The following is a 25,570-nucleotide window of genomic DNA, read 5'->3' on the forward strand; positions in this document are numbered from 1 at the left end:
GTCTTAATTTGCTCACACTTTAGTAAATTACAATTGATTAATTCCTCCTTTTACAACCTACCAACAACATCCTTATTCCCATTCCTTGGTCTCCTTTAACTGTCTCCTTTTTTTGTTTTGTTTTGTTTTTTTGAGACTGAGTCTCCCTCTGTTGCCCTGTTGCCTAGGTTGGAGTGCAGTGGCAGAATCTTGGGTCACTTCTCACTACGACCTCCACCTCCCGGGTTCAAGGGATTCTCCTGCCTCAGCCTCCCAAGTAGCTGGAACTACAGGCACGCACCACCACATCTGGCTAATTTTTTTGCATTTTTAGTAGAGACAGGGTTTCGCCATATTGTTCAGGCTAGTCCTGAACTCCTGACCTCAGGTGATGTGCTCGCCTTGGCCTCCCAAAGTGTTGGGATTACGGGTGTGAGCCACCATGCCCAGCCTTCCTCTAACTCTTTAACCTTTACTTTATGAAAAGTTAGCTTCTTCTCCCTCTATCTTCTTTCTCATTCTCTGTCTCTCTAGATGCACTAATGAGTCCAAAATACCCATCAGAAACCCTAGTTTCTCAGAGTTGTGGCATTTCTGAAAGCTAATCTGGCATGCTAACAGACCAGTTTATCAACCTCTAAAATTCTTAAGAACTCCCAAAGTTCTCTTTTAGCATTTTGACAGGCTGTTTCCCATATGTAAATCTGTTATTACTCCACTTATAATATTGTTCTAATGGAAAATATATATTCTAAATTTCAAATAACCACTTTACAAATTTAGTTGGGAACATTTCACAATTTTAGAACTTCCTTTTTTCTCACTGTGATTTGTGCTCTTAAAACATTTTTTTTTTTTTTTTTTTGAGGCGGAGTCTCGCTCTGTCACCCAGGCTGGAGTGCAGTGGCCAGATCTCAGCTCACTGCAAGCTCCGCCTCCCGGATTTACGCCATTCTCCTGCCTCAGCCTCCCGAGTAGCTGGGACTACAGGCGCCCGCCACCTCGCCTGGCTAGTTTTTGTATTTTTAGTAGAGACGGGGTTTCACTGTGTTAGCCAGGATGGTCTCGATCTCCTGACCTCGTGATCCGCCCGTCTCGGCCTCCCAAAGTTCTGGGATTACAGGCTTGAGCCACCGCGCCGGGCCAAAACATTTTTGAAATGAATTTTTTTTGTTCTGATAAGGAGGGCAGAGTAGTAGTATTTATCTCATGTCAGAGATGATGAAAGTGAGCCTCAGAGAAGTTAAATGGGACCTAAGATTAGATGGGAGAAACACAGATATCATTGCCTCTTGAGATTTGTTTTTCCTTTAGAGAAAAGAAGAACCATTTGCTGCAGGAAAAACAACTGAAATAAAAGGGAATGACAAAGTCATTAAGTGGAACCTTCTAATTATGGGCTTCAAGCTGTGTAACTTTATTTGAGAGCACAGAAATAATTTTAAACACACTTTTTTTTTGTTTCTGTACTTTACTGTTAATTGGTTCCAATAAAAAGTCTAGCTCCAAATCCCTGATTTCAGAAGTAATTTCAAGCTGAGACATTACCATCCCATAAAAGAGTACTATAAACACACAGGTTTCTAAATAGGAGCAAAATGTTTCCGCTTAGATGATAACATAGTACAGTTTCTCTTAGAAAAGAGAAATTTATATTCCATCTTCAATATCTGTGTATACAAAGTTAGTGTCTAAATGGTAAAGGAAATCTTTATTAAAGCTTATCACTGTCAATAGTGAAACTGGATAATAAAATGAATAATAAAAATAAAGCAGCATTGTGCAACCCCCACGCATTTTGCAATCCTTTCATTTATTTGTGCCTTTAAAAAAATCCAAAGATGGTTCAGAACTCAATGTATCCCTACCTGACCCCAAACATTTTCTCTGTCATCAGCTTTTAATCTAAATATTGTTGTCTCACGTGTGTTCTTATTCATTTTTCACATAGTGATAAATTTCTGGATTGCAAATTGCATTTGTCTTAATTCTGGAACCATGTTCAGGTGTTTCCACCACCTCACTGTCTGACACTATTGGACTTAGCCTGTATTTTCCATTGTAATTTTGTGACCCGTAAAGCTTAGTATCTTTCCTGTCAAGAAGGCCTCCTAGATCTCCTTGGGTGGAATTCGGTCCCATTTCTGTGCTCCTGCAATACCCTGGGCATCTGTCTCTGTCACCAGACTTAATGGACTCTTTGGTTTATAATAACTGATTTATATTATGTCTCTTGCATGGAATTGTATGCTCTTGAGAATGGGCTGTCTACACCTCCAGCCTATTGGTATAAACATTGTGTTTAATGTTTAATAGACAATAAACGTTGGCTTTTGTGCCCGCCAAACTAATGCCTTTCTCTGAGAACCTGCAGGTCCATTTAAAGGCAATCTTTCATTATTATATTAGTGCCTCTTGCTGCATTCCTGTGTAGCAACTTAAAATTCCTGTTTTCAAATCCTTTCCCTTGTTTTTAGCGACGGTCAGCTTTTACTCCCATCCTAGAGTGATGGTAGTTTAGGAGAGATTTTGTGGTCCAGGCTATGCCTTCTGTTCACATTCTCTTGCTTTTTAGAGGCTTTCTATGTAATGTCTTCATTCCCTTGGAGCCTCTTTTGTGTAGATTCTATCCTTGGAGATTGTCATCTGGATGCAGTGGGATAATCCCTAAGAATTTTACTTATGCAGTTGTTAAAAATGCCTTCCTGTTCATAGGGAGCACATGAGGCAGAGCACGTTGGTATTGGTACCAAGTACTAAATAGAAGTCAATAACCAGCTCAGAGCTCATCTCACAAGACCTCATTGTAATTTTTGGTGAGAATTAAGTAACAAGCAAGATTTAGCCGCATTTTAGTTACTGCTAGATTGTTTGTTGGGGAAAAACCTCAATACAGTGACCAACATGAAGAGCATCTAAATGATTCCTCCTCTTCCTCCTTCTCTGTATCATCATCATCATCATCATCATCACCACCACCACCACCACCATTATGATCAGCATCAAATCCACTCTGAAGGCAAGGAGTAAGGGAATGTGACTTTATTTCAGGGAATTTGAGACCAGGTACTTCCAGAGCATTAGGACCGCAGACAGGATTCTTTTTTTTTTTTTTTTTTTTTTTTTTTTGAGACGGAGTTTTGCTCTTGTTGCCCAGGCAATGACCCGAAGCTCGGCTAACCACAACCTCTGACTACTCCTACTGGGCCCAAGTGATTCTCCTGCCTCAGCCTTCTAAGTAGCTGAGATTACAGGCATGCACCACCATGCCCGGCTAATTTTGTATTTTTAGTAGAGATGGAGTTTCTCCATGTTGGTCAGGCTGGTCTTGAACTCCTGACCTCAGGTGATCTGCCCACCTCGGCCTCCCAAAGTGCTGGGATTATAGGCATGAGTCACCATGCCCGGCCAACAGGTTTCTTAGGAATATAATATTGGCATTTTCGAGAGAAGAAAATATTGATCTTTAAAAAAATGATTTTCCTAAAGTTTAAAATGTTAACTTCTGAGGCTCAAGTTTCCTAGTTCTGGGTCTTACTTTGAGGTATTATTTAGAAAGTGAACACTCGAGTTACCATAGTAGGTCATAATCCTTCATTGTGGTTGAATGTGTCCATCTGGAAGCCATCCAACTGCAGGTGTCTAGAACGTGTATATATCATTTCCCTGCTATGTTCGGCTGCAGCCAAATGCAAGGAAAATATCCCCTTGGTGGGACTTTGGAATTTCATGGTATTTATTACTAAACCTTCTCTAAGATTCTCATTTCTTGTTCAACTTGTGTCAGGTAGCTGTAAATATGTTGGTTTGGTTGCCAATATTCAATACCAGTAACCAAGAAAACATAAATAAAATGCAGTTAAGCCTTGTTACTTGTTACCAGAAAATGCAGCGAGGTCTTGTGAGATGAGCTCTGAGCTGGTTATTGACTTCTGTTCAGTACTTGGTACCAGTGATTCCCTGAGTTGCCAAGCTTGCCGTAATAGTGAAAGTTATTCATTTTCAGACAATAGGGGCCAGTGATAGGGTGCTTACCAGCCAAACACAGGGAATAACAAACCTTTGTTCTAGACAATGTCTAGAAATTGATCTAATGGGCAGGCCTTAACAACAGCTAAAATTTTTGTGGGTAGTTGAAAAACATAAATTTTGGAGATGGACTTTGCTTTGTAACTTAACTAGTAACATGATATTGGACAAGTAATTTAACCTCTGTAGGCCTCAATTTCATTATCCATGAAATGGAGAAAATAAGACTTAGCTTTCGGGGTGTTATAATATTTAAAGATAATATAGGTAATTTTCCCAACATTGCATCTGTCACATTACATTGCCACCAACAAATGGTATTTGTAGATGCTGTTATTACTTCATTTTCTAAAGTCCAGCACAATGTTGATTATTAATTCCCCATTAAACGTAGTGAAATCTCTTTTCAGGATAAAACAGACAAACAACAAGAATTTTAAAATCTAGGAAAATCCTATTATCACATTAAACAAACACACCCAATGCAAGAAGGACAAAGAGTTTCTTTTAGGGTTGAAAATGACTGTATTAACCATGGCTCCTTCCTACTGTCATTGTTAAATAACCCTTGGAGATACTGCTTCACCATCCATAAATATGGGAGATTTTAGTCTTCATGTCATCATTTGTGGTCCATTTACAATGAATGAACTTTGCCATAATCACCGGGCCCATTTCTTATATTCGTACTATCCCAGTAGGTTTGTAATAGAAACAAGTTTGACAGTGATGACAGTATGACTTTGGTGGAGCACACTGGAAGAACACCTGATTGAAGAAAATGAAGTAGAAAGAGAAATTCAAAGAACAGAGGAATGAACTTGAAAGGAATGAGAAGGAAAATTTAAACAGAAACAAGACCAGTGCAGAAATAAACAAAGAATTTCAAATATAGTCAACTGAGGCCAGGCACAGTGGCTCACACCTGTAATCCCAGCACTTTGGGAGGCCAAGGTGGGCAGATCACTTGAGGTCAGCAGTTCAGGACCATCCTGGCCAACATGGTGAAACCCCATCTCTACTAAAAATACAAAAATTAGCCGGGCATGGTGGCGTGCACCTGTAAACCCAGCTACTTGGAAGGCTGAGGTAGGAGAATTGCTTGAAACTGGGGGGCAGAGGTTGAAGTGAGCCAAGATCACACCACTGCCCTCCAGCCTGGGTGACAGAGCGAGACTCAGTTAATGAGAGCATTGGAGAGTGTGAGTAGTGGGGCAGAGATGCAGAAAGCCTATTAGGGAAGGTGGGGATCATAAGAAAGGTGGCTCAGGTGGTAGTTACCAGAATGAAATATTTTGGATCAAGTCAAAGGATGGGAGAGAAATGAGTCTGTCTCTGTTGCCCAGGCTGGAGTGCAGTGGCAGGATCTCGATTCCCTGCAACCTTCGCCTCCCAGGTTCGGCAATTCTCCTGCCTCAGCCTCCCAAGCAGCTGGGATTACAAGCATGCGCCACCATGCCTGGCCACTTTTTGTATTTTTATTACAGATGGGGTTTCACCATGTTGGCCAGGGTGGTCTCAAACTCCTGACGTCAAGTGATTCACCTGCCTCGGCCTCCCAAAGTGCTGGGATTACAAGCATGAGCCACCGTGCTTCGCCCATATCTGGATTCTTCCAGCTGCAGAATGGAGAATACATTGTAGTAAAGACCTATACCGAGGATGGGGAAACCAGTTAGTAATTGGTTAAAATCATTCAGGCAAGACATGATGGTTGTCTAAACCAGCATGTGTCCATGGAGATGGGAAAGAAGTGGTTGGTTACAGAATTTCTTTTGAAAATAGATTCAGAAAGATCTACTGATCCATTGGCTATGGGGAATGATCAGAATCAAGGGTAATTCCCAGGTTTCTAGCTAGATATTTGGTTGGGTGATGGTGTCATTCTCCTGAGATTGAGAAATTGAGACTGGAGGGGAGGAGAAGGAAGTTTATAGGAGGAAAATGATGAGTTCATTTTGGCTGTATTGATTTAGAGATGCCTGAGACTCCAAGGAGAAATTTTGTTTTCAATGATTTCCCTTGATCATATCAAGGAGAAATTTTGAGTTAACTTCTAGATATCCATTACAGACTTCTGAGTTAAGACCTGGGCATCTTTAAGTGCTAAGATTTAGCAGGAAAAATAAATATTGGAGGAAGAGGCAAAAGAGTGAGAAGTTAATTCATGTAACATGGTCCCTGGGAGGACAAGAATAAGGGATCCATGCACAGGTGGAGGGATGACCTTGGATAAAGAAGAGGGCCACTTCTTTCAATGCAATAGCAGGAGAGACCCCAAAAACGGGCATTCATGTAGGTAAAGTTATCATTTTTATGGAAGGAAGTCAAGGAAGTTTCTGTCAGGCAACTTCCATTTACTCTAAAAAGGAGACACAGTCATCTGCCAGAAGGTATGATGGATACAGTTCTGAGGTTTATCAAGAGGAGAAAATATACAAAAGCCATTGTGAAAAGAGAAGAAAGGAACCAGAATTATCGGGATTATTTCTGTCAAGAGTAGAAGGCTGATGTTTCTCTTCTCCTGGAGGTTTTCTTTTGTTTGGTTGTTGTTGTAGTTGTTGAGAGGAAGTTCAGTGTTCCTTGTTCTTTGGTCTGTTGTATCACCCACCCATGTCATGTTTCTAAAATTATTTCAGATAACTTCTGAAACAATGTATATAAATCTCCCCTGCATTCAAGAAGCAATTCTGAGTTTTTATTGTTATGATCTAGTCACACTTTCCATAACTCTGAGCCTCGGAACTAAAACAGGGCTGGCATTTGTTAGGTGGTGTCCTCACCAGGGCACAGATCCTAGCTCCCATTTCACCCAGCTTTGCTTGATATGGTGAAGAGGACGTTAAGATACCAATGGAAATGAAATAATAAGAAAATCAGGCAGGGTGTGGTGGCTCATGCCTGTAATCCCAGCCCTTTGGGAGGCCGAGGTGGGTGGATCCTTGAGGTCAGGAGTTTGAGACCAGCCTGGCCAACATGGGGAAATGTTCATCTCTACTGAAAATACAAAAATTAGCCAGGCATGGTAACACATGCTTGTAATCTCAGCTACTTGGGAGGCTGATCACTTGAACCTGGGAGGCAGAGGTTGCAGTGAGCTGAGATCACGCCACTGCACTCCAGCCTGGGTAACAGAGCGAGACCATCTCAAAAAAAAAGAAAACAAAAATCCAGGTATGATCATGCCACTCTCCTTTCAAACAATGGCTTCCTATTGCCCTTTGGATAAAGTATATACTCCTTACTAAAGCTTACAATACTGTCATGAGCTACTTCTACTGACTTTTTAGTCTTATCTCTTGCCATAACACTTTAGTCATTGTAAATGTCTTTTCGATTTCCCATAATTGTCATCTTCTTTACCAAGCTAAAACTCCTCAGTCTTCTAGACTAAATTAGTGCCCCTCCCTACCTGCTCTGTGCTCCATAGGATATTTTATTGTAATTCTTCCTTTCATTCTTTGCTAGACTATACAGGCAAGGATTGTGTCTGTCTTGCTTATCCATTTATCCTTCCCTTCCCCAACACCAGCCCCTTCCACCAGCCACTCTAGTGTTCTGTTCAGTGTCTGGTGTCTAGTAGATCCTCGGTAAGTATTTATCAAAAAAATTAATTATCTTTCAGAGTTTTTACTATCATTTCATTTACTAAACTCAATCTCAATTCTCCTGTGGAGTATCAGGTAATATAATCACAGAACTTTAAAAAAAATCTCATGTGTCTGTGGTGATAAAGAGAAATTAAGTTTGTATATTTCCAGAACAATGAATGCTGACATCTTTGGCATTAATCTTTAAGACTTCAAAGTTTGTAACAATTACCACGTGTTTTTTAGTCATTTAGAAAAATCTCTTTGTCTCCATACGGAGGTCATATAAATATAAAGATATTTATGTAGTCATTTATGCATAAAGATAATAACTGCCATTAGCAGGGAAGGATCTTCAAGAAATTCTTTTATCTTGGAATAGAGATAATATGATAGACAAGACAATCGTTGAAAGTTCTAATATGGCCAACATCATTTCAAAACGATTTGTTATATATACACTTATTAGTTACAATATTTCACCTTATAAATCCTACAATTCTAGAGCCAGGAGAAAGCTTCCCTGTCATTTTGGCATACTTCCTAGACACCGTCTGGGAATTTAGTCTACAACATCTCTGACAGTCATGACCTAACTTTGACTTCAGAACCTTTGGGAATTGGAGTCCCTTGCTGGTGACTAATAGGTGCTCCAGTGTCACCGTACTTTTTCTTAGAATATCTTTTCTCTTCTCTAAATGAACATCTCTCTCCCTGCCGCTTCTGCAAATTGGTCCGCTACTTCAGGCCTCAACTTAAAAGACTTTTAATATGGGACGGGAAGAAGTAGTGTGAGCTTCACACTGAGCACTCAGCGTTCTGTAGGCTCCGTGATGGATTCACTTTACGTGACCTCACTAACTCCTTCAACAGTCTAATAAAGTACGCAGCATTATGGCATTTTACTCAGAGATAAGTCAGACTTTCCCCATTTGGTTACCTAATGTTGAAACCCAATTTTTTTAAATGGAGAGGTTCTGAGTCAGCCTGGTATGCTCATTTTTATCTGTTAATGATCAGTTTCGTGGAATTGGCTTCCTTTTATTATTTCTAAAATTGGGAGCACAGTTCTTACTGTCCTAGGCAACCTCAAAAGGATGTTTTTTGACAACAGAGGCTTCACAGGTCATGTTAATGAACGTCCTTTTGCTATAGGAACATATCATAGCCTTTGAAATCACACCCAACAAAACTCTATTGCCCTTTAAAAATAACACTTTTCTTTTAGAAATAATTCAAACCCTGGGAGAAATTTGGCTTATTGTGTCCCTTTCAGACTTGGGAGAAAATGTCTATGCTGGAGAGCAATAATTTTCATCGCAGTCGGAGAGCACCTATCAACACTACGGCAAGTCCTAAACAAACAGCAAGTCCTTAAGTCCCCATTGGGAGACTAAACAACCTGCTCTAAAATAACATTGACATTCGTGTTGAGACTATCAGTAATGATTTAGGGTCAGAGTTTAGTGATCACGACCACAGACTGTTTTAAGGATTTACTAACATTTCAAAGTCAGTGTTTGGAAATTCTTAATGAGTAATCCACTGATATAAGTATATTTGCATGAAATAGTAGTGTATACTATGTGTGTAGAACTTGGCTTTGTCCCATATGTGGGTTTTTAATAGGCTGCGAAAAGCTTACTTGATTAAAAAAAAAAATTGTGTTACCAAGTAACTATTTTGAATATTTGCCCTTGTTAATTGATGTTGTGGGTGAAGTTTAGACAAAATCTCAAATACCACCTGTAACTCAAAGTTTTTGAAAATGCTTTAACACAATGTGGATTCTTTGGGGTTATCATGATCTAATTCTGTTTGGGGGCTTCTTTCTGTTCTTTTGTCAGGTTCTCCAAAGTACTTATCACTCAGGTTGAATAAACCAGTTCTACAGACTGCGTCTTCCATGCATTTCCCAATGGTGCTAACTGCCCTTAAAATTATTTCAGATTTGGAACTCTATCTGTATGGAAACAACAGGTAAGTATTTCTTTAAATTGTCATAAATTATGTAAGAATTCTCATTAAAAAATAAACATGCCTAGAGAAACTAAAACAAACATGCTATGATGTTAATAGGAGTTATCTTTGGATGATGAGATTAAGGATAACTTTTTCCTTAATGTCCTATTTTAAATGATAAGTGTATATTGCTTTTGTAATAAAGAAGCCTTGTTTTGAAAAAGGCAGTTGTAGACACAATAATGTCCACACATAGGAAATGAGACCTCAGGTAAATGTGCAGGTGACAGAAGGCGGAGCAGAGACTCAGACACATCTACTGATTGCAGAAACAGATTGTAACCTGATAGCCCGGCCTACCTGGCCCATGATGTGCCAGTTTCTTTGCAGATCAGAAATATAACCCTAAACATGGTGATGAGTCTTTGGTTCCAGGTTATCTCTAACCCCTTATGGGGACGTCAACACCTTCCCCAGACAGCTCAGTTGAATAATTTTGGTTTCGAATTGAGAAACCAGTTTAGTCTAGGCCTATTTGTTCTAAGTAATATGTCTACTGTTCAGTGAGTAACAGGATAAAAAAAAAAAAGTCTGTATACACCTGAAGGTAATCAAACTTGTTAATTATTCAATCTTGACTTTTAAGGGTACTGATAGAGTTGACATTAGAGGAATCAGAGAAGTTCTGCCCCAGAATGTCTTGGAAAAGGCAAGTTCTCATGATTAATATAGGCGATTATATTAAGTTTAGAAAACTGGCAGAAATTTTTGTTCCAGTGATGTTTACTTAAAGCTGATTTAGTAAACAAACTTTAAAAAGTCTTTTAAAAATATATGGTATCTATACACACTCACATAAATATACTCATATTCAAAGACAAACCTGTGACAAGTTTCATGATATTTATTTCCTCATCCATTAGTCCACTCGTTCATTAATGTAGTGAATAATTTTTGAGTATCTTTTATGTGAGAAGCAAAACCTTAGGCGTTAAGGAGTATACCAGAAAACAAACACAAAAATCTCTACAATCTTGGAGCTTATGTTTATGGCACTATAGAGATTTAAAAACAAATAAACAAGTAAAATATATAGTTTGTCAGATAGTGTTAAGTGTTATGAAGAAAAATAAATCCAGGAAGGGCGGTAGGACATGCCAAGTGAGAGGTGGGTGAGAGCTGAGAGGTGCATTGTTTTAAATAGGGCAGGAAAGGCCTTACCGGTAAGGTAACTTTGTTGAAAGATATAAAAGAGTTAGTTCCAGATGACTTTAATAATCTGCTTTCACAAATCATTTGAGCAGCAGAATTGGGAGAACATTTGATCCAGCGTTTCTGCTGTTTTTATTGAACACTTGAAATAACCCTTTATTTTATGTTCTAAGAATGGTACCTTCAGCACAGGAATCTGGTTCTTTCACAGAATGAATAGAGGGCAAACATTTTCCCCCAGAGTTATGTGCCTGGTGAACAGACTCATTCCAATGTCACTCCAGTGGTCTCACTGAACTAATACAACCATCATATGGACATTAGGTATTTTTTCCTATTCATTCACATGTTTGTTTTCTGAAGTTGACTATGAGCCTGTTGAAGGTAAGAATGGGACAATGATTTGTTCATCTTGGCAGCCTCAATGCCTAACCAAGTGCCTGGCATAGGCCAGGTGCTCAGTGATTGCCAGTTGAATAAATAAAGTTCGAGAGTAAAATAGACATTGACTTTCAACAGCTCATGAGATGAATCCTCAATGGCTGCATTTACCTACTAAAATATCTAAAGTGGATAAATGTCTTACATCATGACAGCCTCCCTCCTGCTCCAAGTCCTGTGGGGACCTGGCATCAAGGACCTACTCTGTAAAATCAAGTGATGATGTCTACCCAGCAGCGATGCTTTTGAGTGTAAGCAACTATAAGAGGCTATTGCCAATCATGTTTTCCACATGACAGTGCTGGCAAATGGGATAGCTGTCATCCCCACATATTCTTTCTACCTCTGTAACAGATAATCTGCTTTACATCTTCTTTCTGAGATGATGTGGAGGAGTGATACCCTTTACACTAGATTAGCAGGCAAAACTATGATGGTTTGTGATATCCATGCTTGTAGAAGTAGTAAGAAGAAAGGGAACACAGACGCTTTATTTTATAGTGGAGTCCTGATTCTAGGCCTTAATAATTGTATGGTTTTGGGTAAGTTGCTAAATCACTGTGAATCCCATCAACTCATCTGTTAACTGGGAATAATAATTACTACCTCACAGCACTGTTGTGAAGGTCAAGTTCGACAATATATGCAAAACATTTGGAATGGCGCATAGCACATAATGTGGGTGTTCAGTAAATTAACAGTAGTATTTTTACCACTGCAAGGAATAATCTTACTCTCAGGCAAGTAGAATTTTTTATAGTTGTTGAATATTTATGAATCACTGAGGATAATGTTTATAAATATATTTGCATCTAAATTTTTTTTCTTACATATTCTTTTATTAATACTAAACCAAGTAACATTTATAATATTCTTGAATATCTTATCACTTAAGAAGATGAGGAAAGGTGGCTGGGTGCAGTGGCTCACACCTGTAGTCCTAGCGCTTTGAAAGACTGAGGTAGGTAGATCACTTGAGGTCAGGAGTTCAAGACCAGCCTGGGAAACATGGCAAAACCCCATCTCTACAAAAAAAAAAAAAAAAAAAAAGCCAGGAGTGGTGATGTGGGCCTGTAGTCCCAGCTACTAGGGGGTCGAAAGTGGGAGAATTGCTTGAACCCGGGAGGTCAAGGCTGCAGTGAACCGAGATCGTACTACTGCACTCCTGCACTCCAGCCTGGGTGACAAAGTGAGGCTTTGTCTCAAAACAAAAAAAAAGATATGAGGAAAGTATAAAACATTGCATTAAAAAATTTCAGTTGTGAAGTGGAATGGTATATAACAGGGAACATTTCCATGGTCTCCAAGCACCATCCATCCCCAGGAACAGCTTAGTAGGTATTTTTGGCATCATAAAGGTTGATGTAATCTCAGTCACTGATACTTTTCTTGTAGAAAGATACTGTCTATGGAAGTCATTATCTTTTCAGGTCAGAAAGTGATGCTCTAATGGGGTTCTGAACTCTAGTCTAATAACTTTCTCTTGTTTTTTTAAATTTTTAATTTTTTTTAGAGTTTTCTTGAAGTACAACTAAGGACAGGTCACCACTAGGCACTAACGTCACTGACTTGCATGATTATGGAGATGGTCTATCTGATGCTGAAAATGTCTCTGGTTTTTTGACAACGGCTAAATAACCATGGGATCAAGTGGCCTTGGGAAAGCAGCAACATTAGATGAACTGCTGCACACTTGCATTGAGATGTTTGGTACGAGCCTTTTCTCCTTTCATCTCTTTTGGATCTCTTGATGCTCTCACTTTCCTCTATTCCTCTATTCAGAGGCAAGTTGCTTGTGGAACAGAGTTCAGTCTCTGTACCTTGGTATTTAAGGCCTTTTGGATGGACCCCAGTGTGTCTCTCCAGCTTCACTGCCCTCCACATTTCTTTCCGTTTACTGCCCACAGCTCATACCCCAGTCAAACTGTCCACTTAATGTTTCTGGAACATTCCCTGTGCCTTTCTACCACCATCCACTGGTCATATTCCCTTCATTGAAATTCTGCTTCAGGGCCTTCTCAGATGTTCATAGTACCATTCCTAGTTTCCTTGGTCAGGAACGCTGCTTGCCTTTTCCCCCATCTCACATCCCATTGTAATTCCTTATAGCACATAGCAAATGCCTCTATAATTGTTTCTTGGTCTTTTGACTCAGACGAATGTGAATAGCACAATTTACTGCATTCTACATTCAAACACATCATATCTGCTACTAGATTATACACTTTACAGCTGTATGCTCCTTGTGTTGTTGTTTTCGTATCCACCACAGCATATTGGGTTATCCCTTGCACAAAGAAAGTCAACCCACATGGGAGTAGTTATTTATTAAATTGATTACTATAGAAACCAGAGTTAAACCAGAGCAGAGTTGCCAGATAAAATACAGGATGACCAGTTACATTTGAATTTCTGACAAACATTTTTAGTGTAAGTATGACCTAAATAATGCCAGGGACATACTTACAATAAAGAAATTAATCATTGTTTCTCTTAAATTCAAATTTAACTGATTGTTCTGAATTTTATTTATGAAATCTGTCAACTGTAGACCAGAGGAAGGGTAAGACCTACCCACCTTTACTTGCAAGGAAATACTAGCCAAAGTAGGGGGTAAAAGATCACTGGTCGGCCAGGCGTGGTGGCTCACGCCTGTAATCCCAGCACTTTGGGAGGCTGAGGTGGGAGGATCACAAGGTCAGGAATTCAAGACCAGCCTAACCAATATGGTGAAACTCCATGTCTACTAAAAATAGAAAAATTAGCTGGGCGTGGTGGCGGGCACCTGTAGTCCCAGCTACTTGGGAGGCTGAGGCGGGAAAATCGCTTGAACCTGGGAGACAGAGGTTGCAGTGAGCCGAGACTGTGCCACTGCACTCCAGCCTGGGTTACAGAGTGAGACTCCGTCTCCAAAAAAAAAATTCATTTGTCTATGAAAAATTTTTGACACTATGACACTATTACTTCTCTATTGATGTTAGAAAAAGAGTAGCACTGTTATCTCCTCACTTCTTGTTCTATTTTTTTAACAGATGACAATGGAGAACTGAATAATAGTTACTTGCCAAGAATAGTTCTACTGATGCACCGATGGTATTTATCTTCCACTGAATTGGCAGAAAAACTTCTCTGCATATATCTTTTCAACTACTGTGTAATTTTTACAACCATAAATCAAGCTCTGTATTTAGATAGAGTGTCTATCCAAAGCCAGTAAATTAAGATGAATAAATAGTCTTCGGTTATCCAGCTGTTTTGGGAATATATGTAGATGTCTAGACGAAACACATCTGGATGATAGACCAGATAGTTGACTCTCCATCTGGATGTTTTGGCTGTACTTGAAAATAGTCACTAAGATGTAAAATGAAGCAGGAACTGTGGGCTGGATGTTTCTAACTTGTCTTAAACATTTCTGTTATTAGAACAATGAGAGAATATTTAACAATGATTCAAGACCAAATTTGTTTCTTCTGGGATGGCAAAATGGTGGGCATAGAGGATGCAGCTTAATCATATGGAAATACAGCCAAAATAATATGCTCTCGCTTGGGCACAAACATCAATTTAGTTTTCACATCTTTCCTTGCTGCCAAGACACAATGAACATTCTAGCAGGCTTATTATAATTTGTTGACTGATACTAATGTTAGATTTTCTTGTGAAATGAAAGCAAAAAAATCCTGCATGGTTAGAAACACCATTCCATAATGAAGGCTTTTAGCAGTCTACCACTTCTCTACATCATGCAGTCCAGAAAAGTGGTTGAAAGCCAAATGACTGAAGATGCAGTCTCCCGTTCATAAAGGGTTCTATTCCCTAAGAGCCAATGCTTATTATACAATCTCTAATGTTGGTGCCTGCAGTCTCTGCCTTCTTCAAGCCCATGAGGCCCTGGAGATGAGTGAGAACCGCTACAGGGAGGGGGAGCCTTAGGGGGAGAGGCACCGCCTTAGAGGGAGAGGCACCATCAAGTGTTGTTAGGGCCTGCCAAGGCTTCTGGAGCCAGTGGGGTGTCCACCTGTTCAGTTCAAGCTTCCTCCACTTTCTACTTCTCTTCATCCTCCTCACAACCTCAGAGCAGAAAAGGATATTAGAGAGTCTATAAGGTCCATGGAAGTGAGCAAGATCCTAACTCCCAGTGGTCCAAGGGTCATATGCGTCCACTGTTGAAGTGTAGAACATAGGTAAGGATGGAGGGCATTGGCTCAGTCTGGCCATACTCCTGGCAATCTAGACATTGTCCAGAGAATGTACCCACCAACAGTGTTCTCACCCTTAGCATGGCCACCAGTGCATGAGACACAAGTAAAAAGGGATATTTAGGCATAGTAACATTTAATATGGGAAATTTGAAGACCGCCTGTGAATCAACATTTCTATAAATTTTCCTCCCTTTGGATTCCTTGCTCATGCTATATCCACAGTGCCTGGCATATACACAAGCTCAATAAATATTTGTTTAAAAGAGTATGAATAAATACAGTTACAAATAAATAATACAACTTGAGTATTAATATACCTGAAAATGACATTTTCAAATATTAAAGAAGAAATTAGAGTACCTATACAGTTACGCATAGCATAACGACGGGGAAATCATCATTCGATGATTTCATGATTTTGCAAGTATCATAGAGTGTGCTTATATAAACCTAGATGCTGTAGCCTACTACACATCTAGGCTATATTACACAGCCTGTTGATCCTGGACTACAAACCTGTACTGCATGTCGCTATACTGAATTCTATAGGCAATTGTAATACAATAGTGGGTATCTGTGTATCTAAACATAGAAAAGGTGTAGTAAAAATACGGTATAAAAGATAAAAAGTGGTACACCTGTATAGGGCGCTTATCACAAATGGAGCTTGCAAGACTGGAAGCCACTCTGGGTGAATCAGTGAGTGAGTGGAGAGTGAATGTGAAGGCCTAGGACATTAATGTACAATATTGTAGACTTCATAGACACTATACACTTAGGCTACACCAAATTATAAAAATATTTTTCTTTCTTCAATAATAAATTAACTTTAACTTACTGTAACTTTTTTTTTTTTTTTTTTTTTTTTTGAGACGGAGTCTCGCTCTGCCACCCAGGCTGGAGTGCAGTGGCCGGATCTCAGCTCACTGCAAGCTCCGCCTTCCGGGTTTACACCATTCTCCTGCCTCAGCCTCCCGAGTAGCTGGGACTACAGGCGCCGGCCACCTCGCCCGGCTAGTTTTTTGTATTTTTTTTAGTAGAGACGGGGTTTCACCGTGTTAGCCAGGATGGTCTTGATCTCCTGACCTCGTGATCTGCCCGTCTCGGCCTCCCAAAGTGCTGGGATTATAGGCTTGAGCCACCGTACCCGGTCACTGTAACTTTTATACTTTATAAACCTTTAAAAACTTTTTAATCCTTTTATAATAACACTTACCTTAAAACACAAATATATTGTACTGCTGTAAAAAATATTTTCTTTCTTAATATCTTTATTCTACAAACTTATTCTATTAAATTATTATTATTATTATTATTATTATTATTATTATTTTTTACTTTTTAAACTTTTTTATTAAAAGCAAAGACACGGCCGGGCGCGGTGGCTCAAGCCTGTAATCCCAGCACTTTGGGAGGCCGAGACGGGCGGATCACGAGGTCAGGAGATCGAGACCATCCTGGCTAACACGGTGAAACCCCGTCTCTACTAAAAAAAATACAAAAAACTAGCCGGGCAAGGTGGCGGGCGCCTGTAGTCCCAGCTACTCGGGAGGCTGAGGCAGGAGAATGGCATAAACCTGGGAGGCGGAGCTTGCAGTGAGCTGAGATCCAGCCACTGCACTCCAGCCCGGGAGACAGAGCAAGACTCCGTCTCAAAAAAAAAAAAAAAAAAAAGCAAAGACACAGACACACGCATTAGCCTAGGTTTAGGTTTACACAGGCTCAGGATCCTCAATATCACTGTCTTCCACCTCCACCTCTTATTCCACTGGAATGTCTGAGGGGTAGTAACAGGCATGGAGCTGTCATCTCCTATGATAACAACCCCTCCTTCTGGAATAGCTCCTGAAGAACCTGCTGAGGCTGTGTTACAGTTAACTTTTTAATTTTTTTTACACAAGTAAAAGGAGTACTCTAAAATTACAACAAAAAATAGTATAGTAAGTCCATAAACCAATAAGTCATTTATTCTCATTATCAAGTATCATATACTGTACATGACTGTATATACTAGACTTTTACATGACTCACACAACAGCAGATTTGTTTACACCATCATCACCACAAACACATGAGTAATGCATTGGGTTACAACATTATGCTGGCTACCATGTCACTAGGCAACAGGAATTTTTCAATCCCACTATAATCTTATTGGACCACTGTCATATATGCAGTCCTTCATTGACTGAAACGTCGTTATGTGGTGCATAACTGTATAAGGCATTAATCCTAAATACAAAATCTTTTTGGTTAAAATAGTATTTCTCGGCCAGGTGCGGTGGCTCACGCCTGTAATCCCAGCACTTTGGGAGGCCAAGGCAGGCGGATCACAAGGTCAGGAGATCGAGACCATCCTGGCTAATACAGTGGACCCCCATCTCTACTAAAAATACAAAAAATTAGCCGGATGTGGTGGCGTACGCCTGTAGTCCCAGCTACTCAGGAAGCTGAGGCAGGAGAATGGCGTGAACCCGGGAGGCAGAGTTTGCAGTGAGCCGAGATTGCACCACTGCACTCCAGCCTGGGTGACAGAGCCAGACTCCGTCTCAAAAAATAATAATAATAAAAATAAAAATAGATAGTGTTTCTCTGTACTATCAGTTTTAATTATGTATAGTTGCCAGTCTATTTGTAATTACAATTGGCAGTTATTAGTTAAGTGTGGAGGAAGGCAAAACTAATCCTGTAACTGGCTTCTCCTTCAGACCAAAAAAATATATTCCAGAGCTATAATAAATCAAGTTTCAATTGTTCAGTGTCGAAGTCATCAGAGGCCACTTCTCTCTGTATTTGAGTGTCTTCATAACCCCAAATGTCCCCAGCATGGTCCTCTTATTAGGAATTGATATACATTGAGAGCACAGCTGCAGGTGTGTGTAAAGGAAATGAGGTGCACGAATTTTTTCTTTAACTGGTTTACGTATCGAAATGCCACTGGAGAAAGCGGCAATGAATTTCGGTTAAAGATCTGCTACTTCATGAGGTAAATACATTTACAAATTTAACTTCTTGTAGCTTCTGGTTCTGGCACGGTTGTAGTTTCCAGTTCTGCAATTGTTGACAATTTTTTTTGTTGACCTTTTTCCCAAGCTGCAGACCTAGTTTGACAACAGAGTCTACTCTGATGCCCCTCCCACCAACTTTGTTAAAATTGGCCCTCCTCTGTTGGGTGGGGTGGGGGAAACTTTATCTTTTGGACTAGAGATTAAGTAGTAGTAAATGTGATTAAGGAATGAAACTAGCTCTTAGTTCTAGGGTGGATTTATTTTCTTCTACTCCCTCACCACACCCATTCCCACCTATTCACCATGACTTGAAGGAAGGGTTTCCTCTCAACTGAAAGAGAGGCTATGAATGGGAGTGGTTTTAGATTGAAGGAGGGCAGAGAGAGGCTCCATGTGATGGATGGGGGTTTGGAGACAGGAGATGGCTAATTTGAAGTATGGTCCTGAATTCAGTGTTAAATGTAGTCTGTAAAATGGTACAATCGTTTCCATAGATATCCAACTTGAAATATTCCAGCTGCCAAAAATATTTGATGCCTTTCAGGTACTGGATTCTGAAATTTCCTGCAGAGTTTAATTTGGATCTTGGTTTGATTCGTATGACTGAGGAATTCCGGGAAGTAGCTAGTCAACTGGGATATGAAAAACACGTCAGCCTCATCGACATATCCAGCATGTAAGAGTGGCACCAACGTCTTTCACACTCGATGAGTCCACTGCTTAGGGGAGGAAGTAGTGATCACCCCACTTGTCCTGAGTCCATCCCACTCCTGAATCTAGGTTTGCTTCTGTGAGAAAAGCCTTGCTGCAGTGAGTACAAGCCGTATTGGACACAACTCATCTCTCCAAGCTGCAGTTTCTTTACTTGTAAAATGTGGACAGTACCTTTCTCATGGGATTATTATGAACATCCAATAAGGACATAAGATAGTGCATGAAAGCATTTGGCACAAAATAGATGCTCGGTATTAGTTACTGAGTCTGAATCTAGTTAACATCTCTTATGCCTTCACTACTCAAAGTGTGGTCTGCAGACCAGCAACATTAGCATCACCTGGGAGCTCATTAGGAATGCAGCCTCTAAGCTCCACCTTAAACCTGAATTGGAATCCGCACTTTAAAGATCCCTAAGTGATTCACATGCAAGCTTGAGAAGCTCTGTACCATGGTGCTGCTGAGGTTGGCCTCGGAACAACAACCTTATGGTGGTTGACCACAGATGTCAGGAGCTGGTTAGCTCAGTTATTAGGTAACTGGTGCAATTAGGCCACTTTCATATCAACTAGGTAACTTTGCACAGGGAAGACTATTTGATGATCTAAATATGGTTATCCATCTTGCAAATGTATATTCTTGTGTGTTAGGCATCTCTGTTTTCCACTGTCGATTACTATTGAATACTTCCTTCAATAGTAATCAATAGTGAATGATCCGGGAATTATAAGGGATGTTTGGTGAAAATATATATCATTCAAGATCATTCCTAATAAATCAGAACCTCTGGCAGTGAGGCCCAGGCCTCTGTCTTTATAACAAGCTTTTCAGATAATTCATGTTATACTAAAGTATGAGAACCACAGCTTCTAGTGGTTTCCATGTGCCTTAAATCACCATCTGTATCCTGATAAACTCCCAAATTTATATACTAGCCCTGACCTTTCCTTTATGATCCAGACCTTGCTGGTCACAAAGAGACTAAGTAAGAGATTCTGGATGGATCAGTGCAAAACCTACTCTGTCTGGAAAAACAACTCCAAGTTTATGTTCTATTGGCAATTGGTCAGTGGTTTTCTCTTCAAATATGAAAGACAGGGCATGTATTTTGCACAAGCCCCTGGAAGCAAGCCAAGAGTTACAGAGTCAGTAGGTTAATAACTTCCATTGAGTGAAATGGGCTTTCAACACATTGACCGGACTCACTCTTCTTTTATAGTCCTTCCTATGACTGGATGAGAAGAGTCACACAGAGGAAAAAAGTATCCAAGAAGGGAAAAGCCTGTCTGCTGTTTGACCATCTGGAGCCCATTGAATTGGCTGAGCACCTCACTTTTCTGGAGCATAAATCTTTTAGAAGGATCTCAGTAAGAAACTTGACATTTATTCTTCCAAGGATAACAACCACCATGCCAACTTCCCCAAGAGCTGCATTTTCATACTCTGAAGTGTTGGCAGCTTCTATCACTGTGCTCTGCTGGAAAAGTGCCCTTAATTCACAGGAACAATCCCTTTTAACCAAAGATAAATATTATCCTGTCTTTATTTTATGGCTCAGGAGCTATATTTCTGTCGCTATTTTCAATGTCTCCTTTCATAGGATTAAAGCGTGATTTTTCTAAATAGTCAGTGCAGATTTAACCATTCAAGGTTGATTTAGCTCCATTGACTTCTCCCAAGTGAACATGTTTTGCTAGGCCCTTCGTTTTTGGGAAAACATATTTAGTTAGGTTCGGATTTGTATAAATGGCTAATTGTGGGTGTAGGTTGAAAATAGGAATTGGAGACGTTAAGGAGAGTCTCAACATCAGCTTGTTTCTTTCCCAGAGATGGAGATCCTGAATTAAACTTCTCTTTCCTACTCATCTTGATGGAGCCTCATTCCTTCTCTAACTCCCCCTTTTCTTTCTCTGGTCTGTGATTTCTTAGCCTCCTGCTCTCTATCCTCCTGTTATGATAACATTTTCCACATTGGTTCACAATCAGCCAACCACTTTGCTTTGTCTCGCCAAGCTCTGGGGAAGTCGCGCCTCCTCCTTCTCCTTTTCCAAGGTGTCGGAGAATGAATTACATTATTGCTCACAAAGAAGACTGTCTTGGTTAGAAGCATGAATTTCTGAAAGACTGATTCTTTCACTAAGTAATCCTACTTAGAGAGTACCTTAACGATTCCCCGCAGGCAGGCCATGGGAGGGAGTCCCCTGCACTGTTTATATGATAGAAAGCTCATATGTATTTTTTGACATCCATGCTAACATTCTGAATGTGTTTGTCTTGCTAAAGAGCAGCCTTACTTCAATTGATTTTTTTTCCTCTGTCTTCTTTTTTCTTGAAACAACTTTACAATTGATGCTAATTTGAAATCATTCTATTTGCGTTCATTTCCTCCTCTTCATTGTATACCATTGTATCTTTAACTTGCCTGATTGGAATCACCAGCAGTGTGTTAAAAATGGAGATTCTTGGCCCAGCGCGCCTTTAATCCCAGCACTTTGGGAGGCCAAGGTGGGCGGATCATGAGGTCAAGAGATCGAGACCATCCTGGCCAGCATGGCGAAACCCCATCTCTACTAAAAATACAAAAAAATCTAGCCAGGCGTGGCGGCTTGCACCTGTAGTATCAGTTACTCAGGAGGCTGAGGCAGGAGAATCGCTTGAACCCTGAAGGCGGAGATTGCAGTCAGCCAAGATCGCGCCACTGTACTCCAGCCTGGCAACAGAGCGAGACTTGGTCTAAAAAAAAAAAAAAAAAAAAAAAAAAAAAAGGAGATTCTTTGGTTTTTCCTCTGAAGATAGTGATCGTTTACACCTAGGGTGTTCCCAGGAACCAGTATTTTACCAAGTGCCGCAGGTGGATCTTATGACCCAGTAAATTTTGAACTCATTGGAATACAACTTTGAATCTTGCCTCTTTCTCCTCCCACCAAAGCTGTGATGTGTAGTAGTGGGTGTCTGTGCATGGGGTGAGTAGTGGGGTTTGAAAAGCAGCAAAATAATATTTTAAAGACACATGTATATTCAAACTTTTAGGATGCCATTGTAAATGTGAAATAAAAGAAATTATTCTGTTGTTATGAAACAATATCTCACCTCTTCTATATAATATTCTAATTTCTGATTTTACAAAGACTCCATTATAATTCAGAATATCTGAATCTTCCTTTCCTAGTTCACTGATTACCAAAGCTATGTCATCCATGGCTGCCTGGAGAATAATCCAACTTTGGAAAGATCGATAGCTTTATTTAACGGAATCTCTAAGTGGGTCCAATTGATGGTTCTTAGCAAACCAACCCCCCAGCAAAGGGCAGAAGTCATCACAAAGTTTATCAATGTTGCAAAGGTATGTCTGGTGATCAGACTGGGTTCTTGAGTTCTAGATGTTCATTCACTCTGTTGAGAAAAGTCCTTGAGGAAATGTGGTGTTCACAGTATAAGAGCACTGGACAACTAAACTACTCGCTGATGTCTAATGAACAAATCGTATTTTTGCCATGCAAGAAGATTGCTTTCAAAAAGCAATGCTTAGAAGCATTTAACGTAGCTATTTTTCTGTGAAGTAATAGATATATTTCTCGGATTCTATTTGTGCTTCATTTTAAATTGATGTAATTTTTTCATTAGCTTCTTGTTATTAAAATTGTGCATAAATGTACTTGTAATTCAGAAAGTTTAGACTAATTTAAAAATCCTTAAAAAGAATTGATGCATTTTTATTGCAGAAGCTCCTTCAGCTCAAAAATTTTAACACCCTGATGGCAGTGGTGGGAGGCCTCAGTCATAGTTCCATTTCACGCCTCAAAGAGACGCATTCTCATCTTTCTTCAGAAGTTACAAAGGTACAGTAGATTTGATCCTACTTAAAAGTAAAAAAATGCATTTGTAAATTGTTCAGATTTAGTATATGCCTAACAAATGTCACTCAGAGGGGGAAAGTTTTCCTCTTAAACCCGTGGTAGTTTATACATGGGGACAAAGTAGAAAGGGAATAACCACACCAGCTGAGTTCACCTGGAAAGACAGGTTGGAGGTGTTGGTAAGTGTCCCAGGAAGAATGCTTTGACATACCATTCACATATTGCAGTGGTGGCCAGGCGCGGTGGCTCACTCCTGTAATCCCAGCACTTTGGGAGGCCGAGGCGTGTGGATCACAAGGTCAGGAGATCGAGACCATCCTGGCTAACACAGTGAAACCCCGTCTCTACTAAAAATACAAAAAAAATTAGCTGGGCGTGGTGGCGGGTGCCTGTAGTCCCAGCTACTCGGGAGGCTGAGGCAGGAGAAAGGCGTGAACCTGGGGGGCGAAGCTTGCAGTGAGCCGAGATTGCACCACTGCACTCCAGCCTGGGCAACAGAGGGAGACTCTGTCTCAGGAAGAAAAAAAAAAAAAAAAACCAACATATTCAACAGGTATCTATTTGGTCCTACTATATGATAGGCACTGTGATATACAAAGTAAATAAGACAGAAATAGTTACTACCCTACCTCCTGAAATAAAGTCATTGAATTACTACTCTATTAATAACACTGTGTTGGGCACATCAAAAGATAGAAAGGGGAAGACATAGGCCTTGTATACAAATCCTCAGATTTAGAACTAAATTGTCATGAAAAAAAAATATATGTATATATATATATATATAAAACAGTGATCATTTTCCAAACTGAGCTTTCTGCCATATTTATTTTTATGACATGATAGTTCTTTTTCTTCTTGAGCAAAAAGGAACATTTCATCCATGAAAAGATTGTCACGTAAGAGTGCACTTTGTTATTTTAATATGGACACTTTTAGCTGTGAGTTTAAAAGAAAAAGAAAAAAACTTCTACAGCAATTAAACAATCAGGAAATGTATTGTCCATCAGGCGTGGTGGCTCACACCTGTAATCTCAGTACTTTGGGAGGTGGAGGTTGGAGGATTGCTTGAGGCCAGGAGTTTGACATCAGCCTGGGTAACATAACTAGATCCTGTCTCTACAAAAAAAAAAAAAAGGCCGGGCGCGGTGGCTCAAGCCTGTAATCCCAGCACTTTGGGAGGCCGAGACGGGTGGATCACGAGGTCAGGAGATCGAGACCATCCTGGCTAACACAGTGAAACCCCGTCTCTACTAAAAATACAAAAACTAGCCGGGTGAGGTGGCGGGCGCCTGTAGTCCCAGCTACTCGGGAGGCTGAGGCGAGAGAATGGCGCAAACCCGGGAGGCGGAGCTTGCAGTGAGCTGAGATCCGGCCACTGCACTCCAGTCCGGGCGACAGAGCGAGACTCCGCCTCAAAAAAAAAAAAAAAAAATTAGCCAGGTGTGGCAGTGTGTGCCTGTAGTCCCAGCTATCTGGGAGGCTGAGATGGAATGATCATTTGAGCCCAGGAGTTTGAGGCTGCAGTGAGCCAGGATCATACCACTGCACTCCACCCTGGGGGACATACCTGGAAGTCCAGAAACAGAGCAGGCATGGTCTGATCAGACCTCTGACTCGGGGGCTCTGCCTGCCTCTGAGTATTAGAGAGTTTTGTTTTTTGTTTGTTTCATCAAACCGGTTTTTCTCCTAATTGGGCTGTCTGTAGCAACCGAAAAATTATGTTCCCTTGTTCATGAAAGCTGAAGATAGGGAAGACTTCTCACTTCAACTCTTCACGCATAGAATTAAAGACCTCTTGAGCCAACTCAGGTCTTAAGCCCATCCCTGGACCAATAACAGTTGCCAGAGGAATACAATGTACTGATTGGCTTAACCCTGAGTTCCTGAACCAGTCACAAACTAGAGGGATGCAATTACTCTGATGATAAATCAGAACCCATTCTTGGTCCTGGAAATGGAAATAGCTCTGTCTGAGTCACAAGGGCTGCTTTGGGAGAGAGTAGACTAATTAAAATCGGGGTCTACTAGAAAGACCATGCCCAGTTGCTGTGAAGCAACCAACAATAACTTGTCCATATAAACAAGAGGAAGTAAGCCACAGAAGTACTGTTGTTTGACCTCAAACTCTGTACTCATTCCAAGTATAATGGAACTTATTAGGTAATAAGTATTTCATTTTCTTTTAGCTTTGTACCAAATCTCAAGTAAAAGGCAAAAACAAATTTTAAATGTTGTGAAGAATAAGAATCTGATAGAAGCTTATAGAGGCTTGGAGAACTACCCGTATATCTTTTAAAATTATTTATAGGAACTTCTCTTACTTACAGAGAAAGAAACCAAGGCCCAAAGAAGTGAAGTGACTTGTTCAAGGTCACCCTTCTAGTTAGGCAGAATATAGAACCACAGTTATCTCATAACGCATTGCAACTTTCCCTACCCCACAGTGTCCCAGATTAACCTCAAGTAATATCTGGAATGCAACTTTCTTGGAACAACTAAAAAATTTTAATATTCGACATGCTTGAATTTGTGGACAGTAATATTTTCATAAATTCCCAAACACTTGAGAA

The 25,570-nt window shown here is 40.1% G+C and overlaps 1 protein-coding gene across 3 annotated transcripts in view; it reads left to right on the forward strand.

Moving 5' to 3' along the window:
• Positions 1–25,570, forward strand: part of RASGRP3 (RAS guanyl releasing protein 3) — a 130,475-nt gene that overhangs the window by 67,955 nt on the left and 36,950 nt on the right. For all 3 annotated transcript variants that reach the window (XM_030921282.1, XM_010372400.2, XM_010372401.2), the window contains 8 exons: positions 9,446–9,578; positions 12,727–12,923; positions 14,246–14,348; positions 18,342–18,404; positions 18,971–19,102; positions 20,360–20,507; positions 22,310–22,483; positions 22,863–22,979. In XM_030921282.1, the coding sequence (XP_030777142.1) occupies positions 12,854–12,923; positions 14,246–14,348; positions 18,342–18,404; positions 18,971–19,102; positions 20,360–20,507; positions 22,310–22,483; positions 22,863–22,979 (807 nt within the window). In that variant the 5' untranslated portion in view covers positions 9,446–9,578; positions 12,727–12,853. The remainder of the gene's footprint in view (positions 1–9,445; positions 9,579–12,726; positions 12,924–14,245; positions 14,349–18,341; positions 18,405–18,970; positions 19,103–20,359; positions 20,508–22,309; positions 22,484–22,862; positions 22,980–25,570) is intronic.

This window comes from Rhinopithecus roxellana, chromosome 17 (assembly GCF_007565055.1).
Source record: "Rhinopithecus roxellana isolate Shanxi Qingling chromosome 17, ASM756505v1, whole genome shotgun sequence".
Lineage (NCBI taxonomy): Eukaryota > Metazoa > Chordata > Mammalia > Primates > Cercopithecidae > Rhinopithecus > Rhinopithecus roxellana.